The 18762-nt window shown below is 43.6% G+C and overlaps 1 protein-coding gene across 1 annotated transcript; it reads right to left on the bottom strand.

The window, feature by feature from the left end:
- Window positions 1-5847: 5847 nt before the first annotated feature.
- Window positions 5848-18630, bottom strand: fshb (follicle stimulating hormone subunit beta). The gene is made up of 4 exons (XM_061245513.1): window positions 18390-18630; window positions 9249-9350; window positions 8752-8923; window positions 5848-6313 (listed from the first exon to the last, which is right to left on the bottom strand). Exons 3-4 carry the CDS (start codon window positions 8908-8910, stop codon window positions 6095-6097), a joined length of 378 nt encoding a protein of 125 aa, XP_061101497.1. The 5' UTR covers window positions 8911-8923; window positions 9249-9350; window positions 18390-18630; the 3' UTR covers window positions 5848-6094.
- Between the last annotated feature and the right edge of the window lie 132 nt (window positions 18631-18762).

Here is an 18762-nt window from a genome sequence, read left to right on the forward strand (position 1 = left end):
AATACACAGATACGTTTTTGTTTGTTTTATGGCAGGTAGAATTACCCGAGAGGACCAGGGCAGGTTCTGAGCAGGTTGATGTAGTTTGAACACCTAACACCTGTCTGGCCCTGCTGAACTAAACGGCTGAAGCTAGGCTCCATACTGAAGCTCCATACTGAAGCTACGCTCCATACTGAAGCTCCATACTGAAGCTACGCTCCATACTGAAGCTCCATACTGAAGCTACGCTCCATACTGAACAGGGTTTCAGCAGCTTAGGCTCTGTTCTGGAGCAGCTGGTATCTGCTCATTTCAAGCTGGTCATTGCTTGCACCATATTTTACAGCAGGGAGGGCACCTGGAAAGGCAAGTTACAGTATGTGAAACAGGTTTGCTGCAAATTATTCCAGCAAGTTTTAACCAGCTTTGTTTTATATGCTCAATGACCCCTTTATTACATACACATGTACACCAGCCCATTAATGCAAATATATAATCAGCCAATCAACTCAATGCTCAAAAGCAAGATTAATTTTTTATTAACATGTTTTACAGTTTCAAAATCTCTCCACAGATCTCCATAAGTTACATTTTGGTTTCGTCAGTCCAAAGCATATTGTTCCAAAAGGCTTCAGGCTTGTCAAGGTTTTCTTTTGCATACTTGAGACGCTTAATATAGTATTGAGGTCATAGGGAAGGCTTCTTTCTGGCAACTCTGGCTTTTAGGTCTTTGCTGTTTAAAGTATGTTGTAATGCTGTCCTGTGAACAGCTAGACCAGTGTCTGCTACTCTTTTTTTAGAGCTCTTTTGCAGTGATGTGTGGATTCTTCTATGCTATTCTCATGAGGCCATTCTATCAGAATTTTTTCTTGATCTTCCAGACCTTGCCTTGACTTCAACTGTTCCATTTGTCTTCCATTTTATAATAATGTTTCTGAGAGTGGAGTTTTTTGTAGCCTTCTCATTCTTGGTGGAAATGAACCGTCTTCATTCTGACATCCTTGGACAACTGTTTAGAGGTTTAGAGGTTGTTAACACCAGACAGAACAGCCACTGCAGTTTGATACTTTAGAAGGCATGGAGTTACTTCAGAAGTTCCACCCTGGAACTATACTCACCTGACTCATTGAAGCCTTAATGAGTAAATCACCTGGGTCTGGGCCTTAGTATTCATCTTTTGAAAAAGTAACAAAGAAAAATCCAAAAGGGTTCCCTAACTTTTGCACAGAACCCTTTTCCTTTTATCTTTTATAAACAGTAAAGTTTTGCACCCCACTGTAAGTCTGTGTGCTTTGGGAGCTGGAACACTGCTCTGGACACGCACAGCAAGTACACAGGAAGGAGACTATTGGCTGCAGGAAGGCACAGAGTGTGTGCTGTTGTTATCTGCATCCACAAAAGTTAGGAAAGTGCCACTTTGTACAAAGGTAAGGCCACAGCATGGCAACATAGTGGCTTTGGATTTGTACCAAACTGATTTCAATCTTGGGTGGGTCAGCAAGTGTGCCACTTAGGGAATTAGAAAACATAATTACTGGTGAAATTAGTAAATTATTTTAGGAAAAAATGTCAGAATAATAATTATGAAATGGAATATCCTATGTTTGGTCCCTGTTCTCACAAATATTTTTGTGACCGTTCCAAAACTACATCTGGGGAGAAAGACATCAACATGCTTCTGATATATAAAATGAAATTTAATAATGAACATGCTTTTACATATATACGTCAATGTTCAAATAATGTAAATACACACAGTGGTGTGAAAAAGTATTTGCCCCCTTCCTGATTTCCTCTATCACTGCATATCTGTCACACTGAATGGTTTCAGAGCTTTAGACAAAATGTAATATTAGACAAAGGGAACCACAAAACACATTTTTTCATGATTTCATTTATTAAATTAATTATTAAGTTATCAAACATCCATATCACCCATGTGAAAAAGGAATTGCACCCTTAATCGAAATAACTGGTTGCATCACCTTTAGCAGCAATAGCAACAACCATAAGTTTTCTATTATTTGACAGCAGTCTTTCTCATGATAAACCGCACTACGTATTGTACTCATTAACCTGGGTGTAGTTCTTTAACGTTAGCTAATATGCTAAGCCAGTTTGGTGTCTTTTCTCTGAAGTAGCGGATAGCATTAGCAAACTTGTAAAAAAAAGTTTGCTAACTTAGACCTGGATAGCAATCCAGTCATTGCTTATTGTGGTGCTGACAAGAGTATCAAAGCAAAACAAGCTGATTTATGTCATGACAGCCCTAGTCGTTGGAGAGGGCTTGTAGCGGGACATGCGTCGCAATGGAAGCGATTGTGCTGTAGTTAAAGCTGAGCCGGCGTCTCCTTTGCAAGCACAAACCGATCGAACTTTCGCTCAGACTATGAGCGACTGGTGGAGTGGCCGTAAGAACTGTAAGAATAAAAGGAAAGAAGCTGTAACGTGTGTTGTGTTGAGCGAAGAAAGCACAGAAATATTGCGGCAGAAACAAAAATGAGAATATGCTAAACAGATACATGAGCTAACTGTAGAAATGGTTGAATATCGCAAGAAGCAGAAACAGTGCCAGGAAGATTAAATCTAAAGACAGTGAAATGGAGACATTTCCCCCTATAGTATCAGGAAATAGCTGTCTACACCCCAACCGCCCCATCAAGGAATTCTGTAAATTAGTACCAGTGGCTATAGAGACCATTCTTCATCCACACCCGGGGTTAAAACACAGAAGAACCATACGCAGACTCAGGAATAAGGCAGACTTTAATAATACAGGGGGCAGATAAAAAACACAATCCAAAAACAGGCAATGGTCGTTATCCAGGCAGGTTAGAAAACAGAGTTGTCAGAAAACAGCAAGGCAGTCCACACAGGCGAAAGTACAAACACGGTATTAAAAAAACATAGGGATTCCAAAAACCAGGCAGAGACCAAAACCAGAAAATCCAAAAACTAATGCACAGAAAGATATTTGTATTTCTTTGATATTCACAATGACAATTAGGAGAGTCTCCATGCAGTACATTAAATTATAATTGAAAAAAAGTGTTTACTCAGGCTACTTTTGTCTTATATGACATTTTGTGTAAAAATCTCAAACCATTCAATGTGACAAATATGCAATAATAGAGGACGTCAGGAAGGCGAATACTTTCACGGTACTGTGAAACTGTAATGAATGCATGTTTGGAGCGGTTTCCCTGACAGAATGGCAGCAGTGTAGTTGCTGAAACCTTTGCATGACTCACTGTGACATCAATCTGTGACCGGTGGATTAGTTCTTGTTGCCGTAGGAGGATTTCCTGCATCCTTGAATCATGAAAACCCATTTGCAACCAGGAAATCTTTTTTCCTCAATTCAAAACTTAAATCATTTGATGGATAACTTTTCTCAAGATCATGAATACATTCAGGAAGAAATATGTGAGGATATATGCTCATATTTTTTTCCCCAGAGATGCCCCCTCACAATCCAATTTGAGTCACAAATGACTCAGATGTGGAGTTTATTGTGTCTTAGTTGAGCCGCTCTGTCAGTTGTGTCCTGCCCAGGTGGAGGGGTGACATTTCAAACAGGAGTAAAGCGCTGTCTCTGTTCTGAGTAATGCGCTGTCTCTGTTCTGAGTAATGCGCTGTCTCTGTTCTGAGTAATGCACTGTCTCTGTTCTGAGTAATGTGCTGTCTCTGTTCTGAGTAATGCTCTGTCTCTTTTTTGAGTAATGCGCTGTCTCCGTTCTGAGTAATGCGCTGTCTCTGTTCTGAGTAATGCGCTGTCTCTGTTTTGAGTAATGCAGTATCTCTGTTCTGAGTAATGCGCTGTCTCTGTTCTGAGTAATGCGCTGTCTCTGTTCTGAGTAATGCTCTGTCTCTGTTTTGAGTAATGCAGTATCTCTGTTCTGAGTAATGCAGTATCTCTGTTCTGAGTAATGCGGTATCTCTGTTCTGAGTAATGCGCTGTCTCTGTTCTGAGTAATGCGGTATCTCTGTTCTGAGTAATGCGGTATCTCTGTTCTGAGTAATGCGCTGTCTCTGTTCTGAGTAATGCGGTATCTCTGTTCTGAGTAATGCGCTGTCTCTGTTTTGAGTAATGCGGTATCTCTGTTCTGAGTAATGCGCTGTCTCTGTTTTGAGTAATGCGGTATCTCTGTTCTGAGTAATGCGCTGTCTCCGTTCTGAGTAATGCGCTGTCTCTGTTCTGAGTAATGCGGTATCTCTGTTCTGAGTAATGTGCTGTCTCTGTTCTGAGTAATGCGCTGTCTCTGTTCTGAGTAATGCGGTATCTCTGTTCTGAGTAATGTGCTGTCTCTGTTCTGAGTAATGCGCTGTCTCTGTTCTGAGTAATGCGGTATCTCTGTTCTGAGTAATGCGCTGTCTGTTTTGAGTAATGCAGTATCTCTGTTCTGAGTAATGTGCTGTCTCTGTTTTGAGTAATGCGGTATCTCTGTTTTGAGTAATGCGCTGTCTCTGTTCTGAGTAATGCGCTGTCTCCGTTCTGAGTAATGCGCTGTCTCTGTTCTGAGTAATGCGCTGTCTCTGTTTTGAGTAATGCGGTATCTCTGTTTTGAGTAATGCGCTGTCTCTTTTCTGAGTAATGCGCTGTCTCTGTTTTGAGTAATGCGGTATCTCTGTTTTGAGTAAAGCGCTGTCTCTGTTCTGAGTAATGCGCTGTCTCTGTTCTGAGTAATGCGCTGTTTCTGTTCTGAGTAATGCGCTGTCTCTGTTCTGAGTAATGCGCTGTCTCTGTTCTGAGTAATGCGGTGTCTCTGTTCTGAGTAATGCGCTGTCTCTGTTCTGAGCTGCCCATTAGCTGTCTGTCAGGTGCAATACATTTCTGCTCTTTCAAGAGAAATACATTATGTGTGCATCTGTCTCTTGGATGTGATTCAGGGCTTACATACGGCCAATCTGCCATACAGAAGTCTGGTAACTAAAGCGTTCACATTGAAGGGTATTTGTGGGGCTATGATTTTGTGTTAATGGAATCTTGGTGTGACAGGTAAAGTGATGGGTCATGAAACCACACGCAAATTGCTTTATAACCAGGCTATATTTCTATATTTTTAAAATCATTTAAAGAAGAATACATGTAGTCTGTAATGCATATTGGATTTTTTTCATTCCAGTGATACTCTCACAGACACAGAAGCTGAGTTGCAGGCCTTTGTCTGCTCTGGAAAAGTAGATCTCTCATTAGTTAAATAAATGCTTGACTGGGGGGGGGGGGGGGCTCCAACATTCACATATGCCTCAAACTTATAATGAGCACATAGGTATGACTCAAAAGGATTACAGCCACCACTAATATTTAGGTATTTATGATTGTTCTTTATTTAGGTCTTGATTGTTCTAACTGAGGTCATTATAGCTGGCAGTAAGTATTGTGAAGCCAGTACAGGGGTGATTGGTGCTGTTTGAGGTTCTGGAGGTGCTGTGCATAGCATGTTAAAATAAAACAATTCCTTTATAAAACGACATATGATAATGAAATTGTGGTAATGAGATGCAGAATGTATTGTTTACAACAACAATTTGCAGCCAAAACAATAATTATGCGGCTGTACTGTGGATGTAATGTACATATTCCAATGTGTATGTTGGGTCACTCAAACACACTCTATTCATTAGCAATCTCTAAAGAATGATAGTGTGGGCTTCATCAATAAGGCATTGAGATGACAATCTTTTATTTGTTTCAAAATAACATGATTTTATTTCATTTTCCACTAAACTATAAATGTAGCATTTTTTAATAAGCTGTTAGAATAATGTATTTTTCTTGCTTCAGAGAAGTACTTCAATAGAAATCACCAAAGACATGAACAGCATCTCAGTCGACCATGCATTGTAATTTTTGAAGCTGACTTATTTCAGCAGAACAACTGAAAAACGTAATAGGAGATAAATATTATGTTGCAGCCATTAAACATGCAAGATATTAAACTGAAATGAGTACTAACAAAATTAATTTTATATTCTAAAATGCAATCTAGGGGGAACACACTAGAGTTCTTCACGTGCCAAACCATCACATTCCCCGATGCAGGCCCCCGGGAGCCTGTGTGCAGCTGTACCGTCGGCCCCTGGCCTCCGTCGGGCCCCCAGGCCCGCTCTAGTGGGCCAGACAGCCGGACGCCTCTGTGTTGAGCTGGCCGCAGTCCGTGCTGTTAGTGTTGCACCGGCTGCACCTGCAGCTCAGGGCCACGGGGTAGGTGAAGTGGACGTCCTTTCCGTTGGAGCACCCCGGCAGGTGCACGGTCTCATAGACCATATCCCCGAAGTTGCAGGCCGTCTGGGGGGGCGATTTCAGGGGGCTGTCGAACACAGGGTCCTGTCGACCCAGAGTAGAAACATACACTTCAGTACATTAAACTCACATTCTATGCACTTGGCACATACTTTTAATCCAGAGCAATTTACACATCTTACATTCTTTATACAGCTGGATATTGTGACAGCTGAATTTCACGTTAAGTACTGTGAACAGCAGGGCCTCCTCAGGGAGTCACATTTACAACCTTGGAGCTGCAGCCAGTTATGAAACCAGTCAGTCCAGAACCATTATGCTACACTGTCATGGGGATAAATATACATATGCCAAAAAAATAAAATAATAATAATAATAATAATAATAATAATAATAAAAAAGAATATATATATATATATATATATATATATATATCCAATTAGCCAGTTTGCTCGGTAGTTAGCTAGATTTAATAAGTCACCAGATATGTCTGGTACATCCCCAGTAGAAGGAATATACCAGATATGTGCTGCTAATACAACATTTCCCTTGGACTGATTACACACTCACTGAGCACTTTATTAGGAACTCTATACTAATACTGGGTAGGGCCTCCCTTTGCTATCAAAACACCCTCAATTCTTTGTGCCATGATGTTGAAAACATTCCTTTGATATTCTGTTCCATGTTGTCATGATTGCATCATATAATTTCTACAGATTTGTCTGCTGCACATTCATGCTGTGAATCTCCCGTTCTACCACATCCCAAAGGTGTCATTTTGGATTCAGATCCGGTGACTGGGAAGGCCATTGAAGTACATTGAACTCATTGTCATGTTCATGAACCCAGTGTGAGATGACATGGTGCATTATCATGCTGGAAGAAACCATTAGAAGATGGCCACAAAGGGATACTGAAATAGGCTGTGGCATTCAAGCAATGATTGATTGGTATTAACGGCCCAAAGTGTGGCAAGAAAGCATTACCCACTCCATTACACCACCACCACCCACACCATTACACCACCACCACCCACACCATTACACCACCAGCACCCACACCATTACACCACCAGCACCCACTCCATTACACCACCAGCACCCACTCCATTACACCACCACCCACACTATTACACCACCACCACCCACACCATTACACCACCACCACCCACTCCATTACACCACCACCCACACCATTACACCACCAGCACCCACTCCATTACACCAGCACCCACACTATTACACCACCACCCACACCATTACACCACCACCACCCACACCATTACACCACCAGCACCCACTCCATTACACCACCACCCACACCATTACACCACCACCACCCACACCATTACACCACCACCACCCACACCATTACACCTCCACCAGCCCGGACTGCTGATAAAAGGAAGGTTGGGTCCATGGACTCATGCTGATAGTGCTGTATGCCTCAGCAGAAATCGAGATTCATCAGACCAGGCTACATTTTTCCAGTCTTCAACTGTCCAGTTTTGAGCCTGTGCCCACTGCAGCCTCAGCTTTCTGTTCTTGGCTGACAGCAGTGGAACCCGATGTGGTCCTCTGCTGTTGTAGCCCATCCACCTCAAGGTTCTATGTGTTTTTTCTATGTGTTTTTTAGATGCTTTTCTGCTCACTACAATTGTACAGAGTGTTTATTTGAGTTACCGCAGCCTTTCTGTCCAGTCTGGCCATTCTCCGTTGACCTCTCTCATCAACAAGGTATTTCCATCTGCAGAACTGCCACTCACTAGATGTTTTTTGTTTTTTGCACCATTCTAGAGTAAGCTCTAGAAACTGTTGTCTGCGAAAGTTTCAGGAGATCAGCAGTTACAGAAATACTCAAACCAGCCCGTCTGGCACCAACAATCATGGCACAGTCTAAATCACTGGGATCCCATTTGGGTACCATCTCAGCGTTACCATGGTTCCGAGGCACCCCGGGGGTGCTGTACCCCTGCCGAGTCCCTCCCTAGGAGCGGCCAGCCAATTACGCTGCTTATTAAACCACCATTTTGATAATTTATCTCGATATTTTTGACTTGTGTTGCTCACTCACAGAAATAAATAAGCAAATATACAAAACAGCAAGTTTATCCCTATAATGGGGATATTCACTGTGTGTCTATGTGAGGCTACATTACATGAGTGAATCGGGGTCACTATAGCTTGCAGTTGGTTTTAAAACAAATGAACAACATGGACATTTTAATCATGATTTTGCTTTGTTTCTATTTATACACAATAGTTTTAACCATGGATTTATTTGTAACAGGTGCAATAATTGTCTCTTGCTCACAGAAGACAAGAGACAAAAACAAGAAACCACAAATCCAATCCCGCAATAAACTAAAATAAATGCCATTGCTATTGGTTGCTGGTTAAAGCATCCATGCAGAATGTGCTCTTTTGAGCCAAGTGTTTCTGTCCTGGAGCATAATGCCGACATTAGGGATTCATGCAGGTGTTTCACTGACAGAGAGGAACTGCAGGTGACGTGGTTACCTGGGTGAAGCACAGGCCAGCGCAGGAGGTGGTGTTGAAGGTGACCCAGCCCTTGCATCCCTCCACGGTGATGGAGACGTTGGTCAGACCACAGCTGGAGCAGGCTCTGGCCAGAGCTGGAGCCAGTGTCAACCACAGTGCAGCGGCAGCCAGATGCATGGCAACTGTCAATCTGCCACAGAATGCAAACAGATCAAGCCGTGGATGGCCACTTTGCTCCCCAGATTGCCAGAATACCTTTTCCGTTTCTATTATCTATGTTTTAAATTTCATGTTGAAATGACAAGCATTTGAAGTGGCCGCTGTTTTAAAAGTTAAACCATGATCGTTATTCAGCTGTGTGCTCCTAGATAAAGGTAGAGTTTAGTGTCAGCACTCAGCACAAGCAATCTACTTTTCATTCTACGCAACAGGAAATGAAGGAAAACAGAAGACAACGAAAAGCAGAAATGAAAACAGAGTGATGGAGAGACAGAACACAGGTCAGAGGTCCTCACCTGTCCGGTGCCGAGCAGGGTGCCTGAATCTCCTCGCCCTCTGGCTTTTATACGCTCCTGTTGCAAAGATTGCGGAGGAGGGCAAAATGACAGGTGGGACTCCTATAATCCAATAGTAGTATATATCACTGTGTGTGTGGGTGTGTGTGTGTGTGGGGGGGATCTATTCATCATGCTTGTTATGTCTAGCTTAAATGTAAGCAAGAACATGTTTAGTTTTTTCCCCTCCGAGTGGAATTAAGTTAAACTCCAAGGTCAGCACTGAACACAGCTGTGACACAACAGAAGGGAACCTCTCAAGTGACATTGAGTGATTTAATTTGAGATGACCAACCAAAGTCACTCGAGAAGCTGGGCCGTACCTGTACAAGACTATTCTTCCACAATGTATGGTGCCTGTTCCATGCTGCATATGCAATGGAATCTTTTTGCAAAAACAAACAGTAGATCAAATCACAGATAAATAAAGACAATGCATCATTGCAGTGCTAGTTTTAATTTATGCAGTTTATCTACGTATGCAAAACAACAATACTGTATAAATTTGTATTACAGAAAAACACCAACTATGATCTTGTTGTACGCAGTCCAACAACAAAGAACAATCATGTCAGCAAAGTGCAAAGTCACAATTTTTTACCCACAAGAAAATGTATTCACAATTGTTATTGCGTGGCCTTTGCGGATGGATCAGGAACAGTGCCAAGTTACTCTCTCTAACAAGCTTCATGGGGGAGTGACCTCAGCCAGCTCCATGCCCATATAAGGGCTTCCTTTTCCCCTGCTGCACGGCTTCTGGCTCCAGATTTCATAACATAGCGGAGACCGAAAACTCGACTTTCACGGTTTCAAAACACTTTTCCCATGCCCACGGACAGTCAGTGGGGCACAGTGGGGTTTTAGGGCTGGCTGTAAATAGTCCAGGCTGGGTTCAATCAGCTGAGTCTAATTGAAATTGGTTGATTAACTAGGGGTGCAATTACGTTTTCATATGGGTGTGATTGGAATTGGATAACATTGTTCATAAAATGAATTAAATAATGATTTTAAAAATGAGTTTTGTGTTTACTCAGGTTCCCTCTGTCTAATATTACATTTTGTGTAAATTATATCTGAATCCAATCAGTGTGATAAATATGCAATAATAGAGGAAATCATGAAGGGAGCAAATATTTTTTCATGTAACAACATTATCCTCTCCACTCTACACTCCCCCTCTCCACACACCTCTCCACACACACTCCCCCTCTCCACTCCACACTCCCCCTCTCCACACACCTCTCCACACACACTCCTCCTCTCCACTCCACATTCCCCCTCTCCACACACCTCTCCACACACACTCCCCCTCTCCACACACGCTCCCCCTCTCCACACACCTCTCCACACACACTCCCCCTCTCCACACACCTCTCCACACACACTCCCCCTCTCCACACACACTCCTCCTCTCCACTCCACATTCCCCCTCTCTACACACACTCCTCCTCTCCACACTCCCCCTCTCCACACTCCTTCTGTCCACACACACTCCTCCTCTCCACACTCCCCCTCTCTACACACACTCCTCCTCTCCACATTCCCCCTCTCCACACTCCTTCTCTCCACACACACTCCTCCTCTCCACACTCCCCCTCTCCACACACACTCCTCCTCTCCACACTCCCCCTCTCTACACACACTCCTCCTCTCCATACTCCCCCTCTCCACACACTCCTCCTCTCCACACTCCCCCTCTCCACACTCCTTCTCTCCACACACACTCCTCCTCTCCACACTCCCCCTCTCCACACACACTCCTCCTCTCCACACTCCCCCTCTCTACACACACTCCCCCTCTCCACACACTCCTCCTCTCCACACTCCCCCTCTCCACACTCCTTCTGTCCACACACACTCCTCCTCTCCACACTCCCCCTCTCTACACACACTCCTCCTCTCCACATTCCCCCTCTCCACACTCCTTCTCTCCACACACACTCCTCCTCTCCACACTCCCCCTCTCCACACACACTCCTCCTCTCCACACTCCCCCTCTCTACACACACTCCTCCTCTCCACACTCCCCCTCTCCACACACTCCTCCTCTCCACACTCCCCCTCTCCACACTCCTTCTCTCCACACACACTCCTCCTCTCCACACTCCCCCTCTCCACACACACTCCTCCTCTCCACACTCCCCCTCTCTACACACACTCCTCCTCTCCACACTCCCCCTCTCCACACACCTCTCCACACTCCCCCTCTCCACACACTCCTCCTCTCCACACTCCTCCTCTCCACACTCCTCCTCTCCACACACACTTCCCCTCTCCACACTCCCCCTCTCTACACACACTCCTCCTCTCCAGACTCCTTCTCTCCACACACACTCCTCCTCTCCACACTCCCCCTCTCTACACACACTCCCCCTCTCCACACTCCCCCTCTCTACACACACTCCCCCTCTCCACACCTCTCCACACACCTCCTTTCCACACACACTCCCCCTCTCTACACACACTCCTCCTCTCCACACACACTCCTCCTCTCCACACTCCTTCTCTCCACACACACTCCTCCTCTCCACACTCCCCCTCTCCACACACACTCCTCCTCTCCACACTCCCCCTCTCTACACACTCCCCCTCTCTGCACACACTCCCCCTCTCCACACCTCTCCACACTCCCCCTCTCCACACACCTCTCCACACACACTCCCCCTCTCTACACACACTCCCCCTCTCCACACTCCCCCTCTCTACACACACTCCCCCTCTCCACACACCTCTCCACACACACTCCCCCTCTCCACACTCCTCCTCTCCACACACACTCCTGCTCTCCACACACCTCTCCACACACACTCCCCCTCTCTACACTGGCCTCACTGTAGATCCCAGGCAGGGCTGGTAGACTGGATCCTTGAATCTGTGCACGGGGGCTTTAGGGTTCCCGGCACGGTTGCTTGTCCTGTGGTCATGACCTTCCGACAGGTGTCTCCCTGCTTGCGCCAAAAACCCCTGCAGCTAAAACAAATTGCAGCCACACAACTCATCTACAATCGTTCCAAGCTTGCTCATGTCACCCTCACCCCCCTCCTCTCACTACACTGGCAACCTGTGACAGTGCAGTTTGCTCCGAGTTTAAACCTTGGTGCAGGGCAGCGAATGGAACATTGGAGTCTCGTTTTACATTTTCAAGCGGCTGTAAACAGTGATGAAATGGGTCTTTACTTCTACCAGCTAGTACAGTGTTTCCCCAACCATAGATACTTGTGGATTATCACCTACCTCTCAGTTTCAGTCAACAGTTTCTAGATTACCAATGCGGCACCCCCACCCCATTCCCCTTCAGAACGTCAACCCAACCCAATAAACACAAAGCAAAAGCTCCCATGCACAATGTTCTGAACGCTTACTTATGTTATGTAATGACATAATCACACTCAACAATCCATTATGACAAAGTGAAAACATGTTTTTAGAATGCTTTGCAAATGTATTAAAAATCTAAAACTGAAATCTCTTAATTTCATAGGTATTCAGATCCTTTGTAGAAGCCCCTTTGGCAGCAATTACAGCTTTGAGTCTTCTTGGGTAACTCTTAACAAGCTTTCCACTCCTGGATTTGGGCAGTTCATCCCATTGATCCTCTCAAACTCCATCAGATTGGATGTGGAGCGTCTGTGAACTTCCATCTTCAGGTCTCTCCCTCCAATTGTAAAACGAGAGACTTTGTTTTCGGCTTAGTTCTGCCTTTTAAAAATACCTTCAGAAGGTGTGCGGAAGATGGAAGGGGATACAAGTGTGTCCAGCGGTTATAGTTCCAACCGTCTAACTTCTCCGAAGACATCCTCTCTCATTTTAAAAATTTCCCACACACGTATTTCAAATACAGATGATACCTTGAGTAACTAAGACAGCTTTGGAGTTGCTGTAAGGTGTATTTCTTCACTTTGAAGGAGGTAGGCTACTGACTCTGATAGTGTTTAGATGACACGTTATGCTGACATGGGAATTGAGCCAGTGAATGCACAAAAATGAAAATTACAGTCTGGGAAAAGTCGGAAAAAATGTATATTTCCCAAAATGTTGGTGTTTTCCTTTAACAAGCTAGCCAGCTCATGAACATAAAAACAGAGGCGACCACCACCGAAACAGCAGCCAGTCGTCTTGGGTCTTTGCCTGCTGTGGCCGGTTCTGGGTGCTGCCTCTCAGGGCCACCAGAGGGCGCTCCGCTGGTTCACGCTGTTTCCGTCGTGCAACAGGCAGACCTAATTACCCGTTATTAATTACAGGTGTGGCTACCCTATTTAAGGTTGGTTTGCTTTAGGGTTTTGCTCAGGGCTTTGTTGTCACATTCTGATGTGGTAACAAGCTGGTAAAGAGGTAGTCTGAAGACTGGTATTTAAAATAAATAAATAAATAGAAAAGCAGGAACTTCTGTTGTTTAGGGTTAGAGTGAGGCATTGGTATCCCTGCCCTGCGTTATTTTCCTTGCCCTTGTCTGAGTTCTCTCTCTAAGATGCTCAGTCCTGTCGTTGGAGTCTACCTGGTTTCTAGCTCTCCCCTAAACTCCTCCTGGTATTGGAGATTCTCAGAGGTTGAGAGTCTTTTCTTTATTTCTTATTATTTCTCCTTCGCCTCTCTGGTGGCACTCTAGTTGGTTAGGAGGCGTGTGGCTGAGTTACCCCGCTTTTTTTGTGGTTTATTTTTGTTTGGCAAGTTTAGCCAGGAAGTGCTCTTCCTTTTCATTTCTTCCCTCCTCACCAGCGGTTTTTCCGCAGTTTGTGGGCCACTTATCGACCCTCGACCACGGTCGCTCCTGGTCCTCCACCCCCCCTCCCTCACACCAGCATGTTAACTTCTTTCTGACTGTGTCCAAAATGTCTCACTGTTCACTAAATAGTAAACTAGACTGGCCATCAGCCATCTCATTCTTGTGTCCGAATTCAAAAAAAAAAATTTTACTCACATTTTGAGGGCACTAGAAATATCCCACAATGCATCGTAAAATCTAGTGACCAACTGTGGTCATTGGAAAGGTGGATACGAACCATAATGCTTTGCGACCAGCATTGTCCCCAACTTTATTATACACAAACCTGTTTTCACTCACATTTTAAGTTGTGAGATGATGGTGCGCTTTGCTACGTTGATGACAAATAGGTTTCCATTGAGTATAATAACGTGCAGCTACCATAATATAACCTAATATAGCTATTAATTATTCAATAATCCAAAACCCTGTTCGCCAGTAAGTGGCACTGTTTGTTAGCTAGCTAAAATGCTATAATGTCTCCTAGTTCACATTAATAGCCTAACGTTATATTTCCTTTAGGTGATGGTGAGCTAGTGAGCTTTTCTTCGGCGATAATGTGGTTAGATTTTAGTCGCAGGAGGTCATTCTAGGCTATTCTATGTCTTTTTTCTCAGCACAATTTTTTTCTCCCGTTCCATTGGGTTTAAATTCATACATTTGTTTCTAAACTAAAAATGAATTCTCCATAGCTACATTACTTTGGCAAGTTAGCCGTGGTATAAGTAGGATAATACCCTATGGATGAGTCAGTTATGTAGAAATAACTGCCCCTAAATGGCCCTTCACTGCACGTTGGGCTGAAGCACCACCCTGTCAGGTAGTTATTTCCTCATAACTGATTCGTTCTCAGGGTATTATGCATTGAATTATTATATCAAAAATAAGTTTAATAAAAGCTTTAAAGGCATACTATGCAGGATTATCACATTGAAATTTTTATTAAATAAACAGGCTCATTCATTACTATGATACACTGGCAACCTGTGTCTGTGTTCACTTCTGCCCAACGCCTTGCTTGTGTACTTGTATTTGTTGTTCTAAAAACTCCTCAGGCCCCTTCTGGGCGTGGGCATTTTTTATTTTTGTACTGTATCTGAAAAGCATGTGTCCAATACACTGAACTTGCTATGATCCAATGGAAGGAGGGCAAGAGGAGACATGTATGGATTGGCAACTACAGTGGTGAGTTTGTGGGAGATTAGCCTTGGTTGCTAACCATTAAGGAACTAGCTGGCTAGTGTTAGGTAACATTACAGTAGGTAGCTGCTGTTATTAGCTAACTAAATTTCAGTTTTGTACATCAACTGGCAGGCCATGATAGCTGGGTCCCACTGCACAGTACTACTATTTTTGAGAGATACGACCAAATTATCCTGGGCACGGAGCTTATACCTAGACTCCTGGACTTGAGATGTCTGAACAGTGACTTGATGTGTTTGCGAGTATGTGTGCTCCTTACAGACAGGCTAGCTACAGCAGCCTGAAATCCACTGGCGTTAGCAGTGGCTAGTATGACCACTAACAATGTTTAGCTAAATACAAACAGGAGTAACATCAGTTTAAGGGCCACATCAAGGCCTAAAATTTATCATAGTCAGCCTTTTAGCGGCTTGCCATATGTTCAAGTTATTGTGGTGCAAACTGCAGTGGTGCCAATCTGCAACCTAGTCACTACGGTTTTGTGGGAATAGTCGTGACTAAGTTGATAGTCTCTCTAACGATCCATCGTACTATGGTGCACCCCTGGTTGTTGCTTGCTCAATAATCTCAATCAGAATGAGCCTATCTGACAGAACTTGCCATTTTTACTTAAGTTGCCATTTGTAGTCAAGCTGCATCATGCAAACGTTGTGTGATAGCTTGCAATCAGGAAAGCAGTCCCCTCCGCTCCATCAGTACCCTGTGCTGGTACACCTCCACGCTCCATCAGTACCCTGTGCTGCTACACCTCCACGCTCCATCAGTACCCTGTGCTGCTACACCTCCACGCTCCATCAGTACCCTGTGCTGCTACACCTCCATGCTCCATCAGTACCCTGTGCTGCTACACCTCCACGCTCCATCAGTACCCTGTGCTGGTACACCTCCACGCTCCATCAGTACCCTGTGCTGCTACACCTCCACGCTCCATCAGTACCCTGTGCTGCTACACCTCCATGCTCCATCAGTACCCTGTGCTGCTACACCTCCATGCTCCATCAGTACCCTGTGCTGGTACACCTCCACGCTCCATCAGTACCCTGTGCTGCTACACCTCCACGCTCCATCAGTACCCTGTGCTGGTACACCTCCACGCTCCATCAGTACCCTGTGCTGGTACACCTCCATGCTCCATCAGTACCCTGTGCTGCTACACCTCCATGCTCCATCAGTACCCTGTGCTGGTACGCACAGTTTCGGAGTGGGATTGCATGGAGAAACTTCCACACTTTAAATTGACGGATGAACTGTGTACTGGGCACAATGCTAGTTTGATAAGGTGCACTCCACCAAGCCAAGCCCAAACCAATGACATGGTTGAATGTCAGGATCATGGCCTGGATTAATCACAAAGCCCTCATTACCTGCTATAAATTGCTCATAATACTACAGCTCTAAAATTATGCATATTATTGAAACATTTTTTAATTGTCAATGACTAAAATAACAGATGAAATTCATTTTGGATGATTCATGAATAGCTTAAATAACTATCAGTGATGCAGAATGTCCAAACATTTCTTGATCAAGTAGGCCAATATGCCATGGCAATTATGGTGAGACCTCAAACTGGAATGACCATGCATCTTAACCATTCAAATTCTAATACGGTAGGATCAGGGGTCATTGGAAAAGCAGTCCATAGCCTGGATGTGGCAAACCCAAGTTATACTAACAAGTTTTATTCCCAACGAGTTATAAACAAGTTATAAAACCAAGTTATATTCATTAGGGGAGACTGGAGATGGTTGTCACATGGGTTGGTTGTCACACTGCTTATATCTCACTCCCTAGAAGGCTCTGTACAAAGATTTTGGTATCAAGCCACACATCATTGAAGTGAGGGGGGTTTCATGTTTAGGTATAAAAAAGCAAAATTTCAACTCATTGATGTTTTTCTTCTATACTTAAATGCTATTAATTCATCTTTAAACAATTATCAACATTGAAAACGGAAGGGAGGGCTACCATTTATATAGGTTTTTCTTTCGTTAGGCAACAACATGTGGCCACTAGCTACAATTCAAGCAAAAACGCAAGGATGGTTGTCACATGTAATTCTTCAAGTCAAATCTACAGCCTAAAATGAATGCCTATCCCTACACATCTGAAATGTTATCTGGTTATGTCCATCAAAGACATGTGCTTTTTACCTAAGCAGTACCTTACCTCATTGAGAAAGTGTTCTTGTGAAAGGTTGATGAAAAGTCTGAAAAAAACACATCCTGGCATGTTTTTCTTTAATTTACACAGTTAGTGTGTTCTAAATAAACATCTTTGATGGAATAGATATTTAATGTAGTCAATATCTATATCGATATTTAAAAATGTATACAAATTTAAAACTTATTTGTATTTATACCGTGTGAAAAGTTTTTCTTATATTATTGCAAGAGGATGAAAGTTTTTTTTAATTGATCCTTTATTACCTGAGACATAACGGGTTGCACTAGTCTTGAAATGGCTCATATGACGCGCTGAAATTCAGCGAGTCTCAAGTGAGCGAAAAGTGTGACAACCATCTCCGGTCTCCCTACGTATACTATCCAAATTAATTCATTGAGTTAAGTTTGAAGATACGTTTATATGCGCAACAAAATCAAAGCTCATTGGTCAGAATGGCATTTCAAAACGAGACGAATGCATTCAATGGTTAAATGGCAACAGTTGTATTGGATACAAAAGTTTGGCACTGCAGTATGACTGTAGGTGATGTAGTGTCACAGTCTAGCCACTGGGGGCTGATCTAAGTCTAGAAAGCGCTGCAGAACATGCGAAACGCAACGGCGCTGTCTTTCAATAACACATGCACAATGGGGAATAGCGACGGCAGAACGGCGGACAGATGCGTGTCAGTCTGGCTCTTATTCCAGTTGACAATATAAAACTTTATCATGATAAAGGCAACGCTCGTTTTATCGAAGCATTGTGATGGTATGAATTTTGGATACCTGTTTTTCTGAAGAAGGGATACAGCGGTACATTTGGTTGTTTTTGCAAGGTGAGGCGCAGGTGATGATTGATGCTACTGAATTGCGTTGCAAACAGCTGCATCAACGAGAAGCCAGATAAATTAAGCAGTTCGTTTTAACAGCATATCATTTTTATATTAAGGAAATATACATATTAATACATACTTATATTTTGTTGCGTTTTTTCGTCTTTGCACACCGCGACGAGAAGGGGACTTATATCGGTGTTTTAGCTTCTCACTTTGGCATCAATTGCCACGTACTACCCGTCAAAAAGTGGAATCAGATCCCTCGAATGCGATAGCCATAGGCTATGTACAGGCTTAAAATTCACAAGGTTTATGTCATCGCGGGATTTTCACACTCCCAAATCGAAATGGAAATGGCACAAACCCGAAAACTGCAGCCTCGCCTATCTACAATATGCTAATTCGATGAATGGAGAAAATAAAATATTCTGCTTGGCCTTTTCAGATGTAAGTACCATGTCTAGATGTAACCGTGGAGTATTTGGGGACAGGATGAATTAGCATGCATG

Source organism: Conger conger, chromosome 6, assembly GCF_963514075.1.
Source record: "Conger conger chromosome 6, fConCon1.1, whole genome shotgun sequence".
NCBI lineage: Eukaryota > Metazoa > Chordata > Actinopteri > Anguilliformes > Congridae > Conger > Conger conger.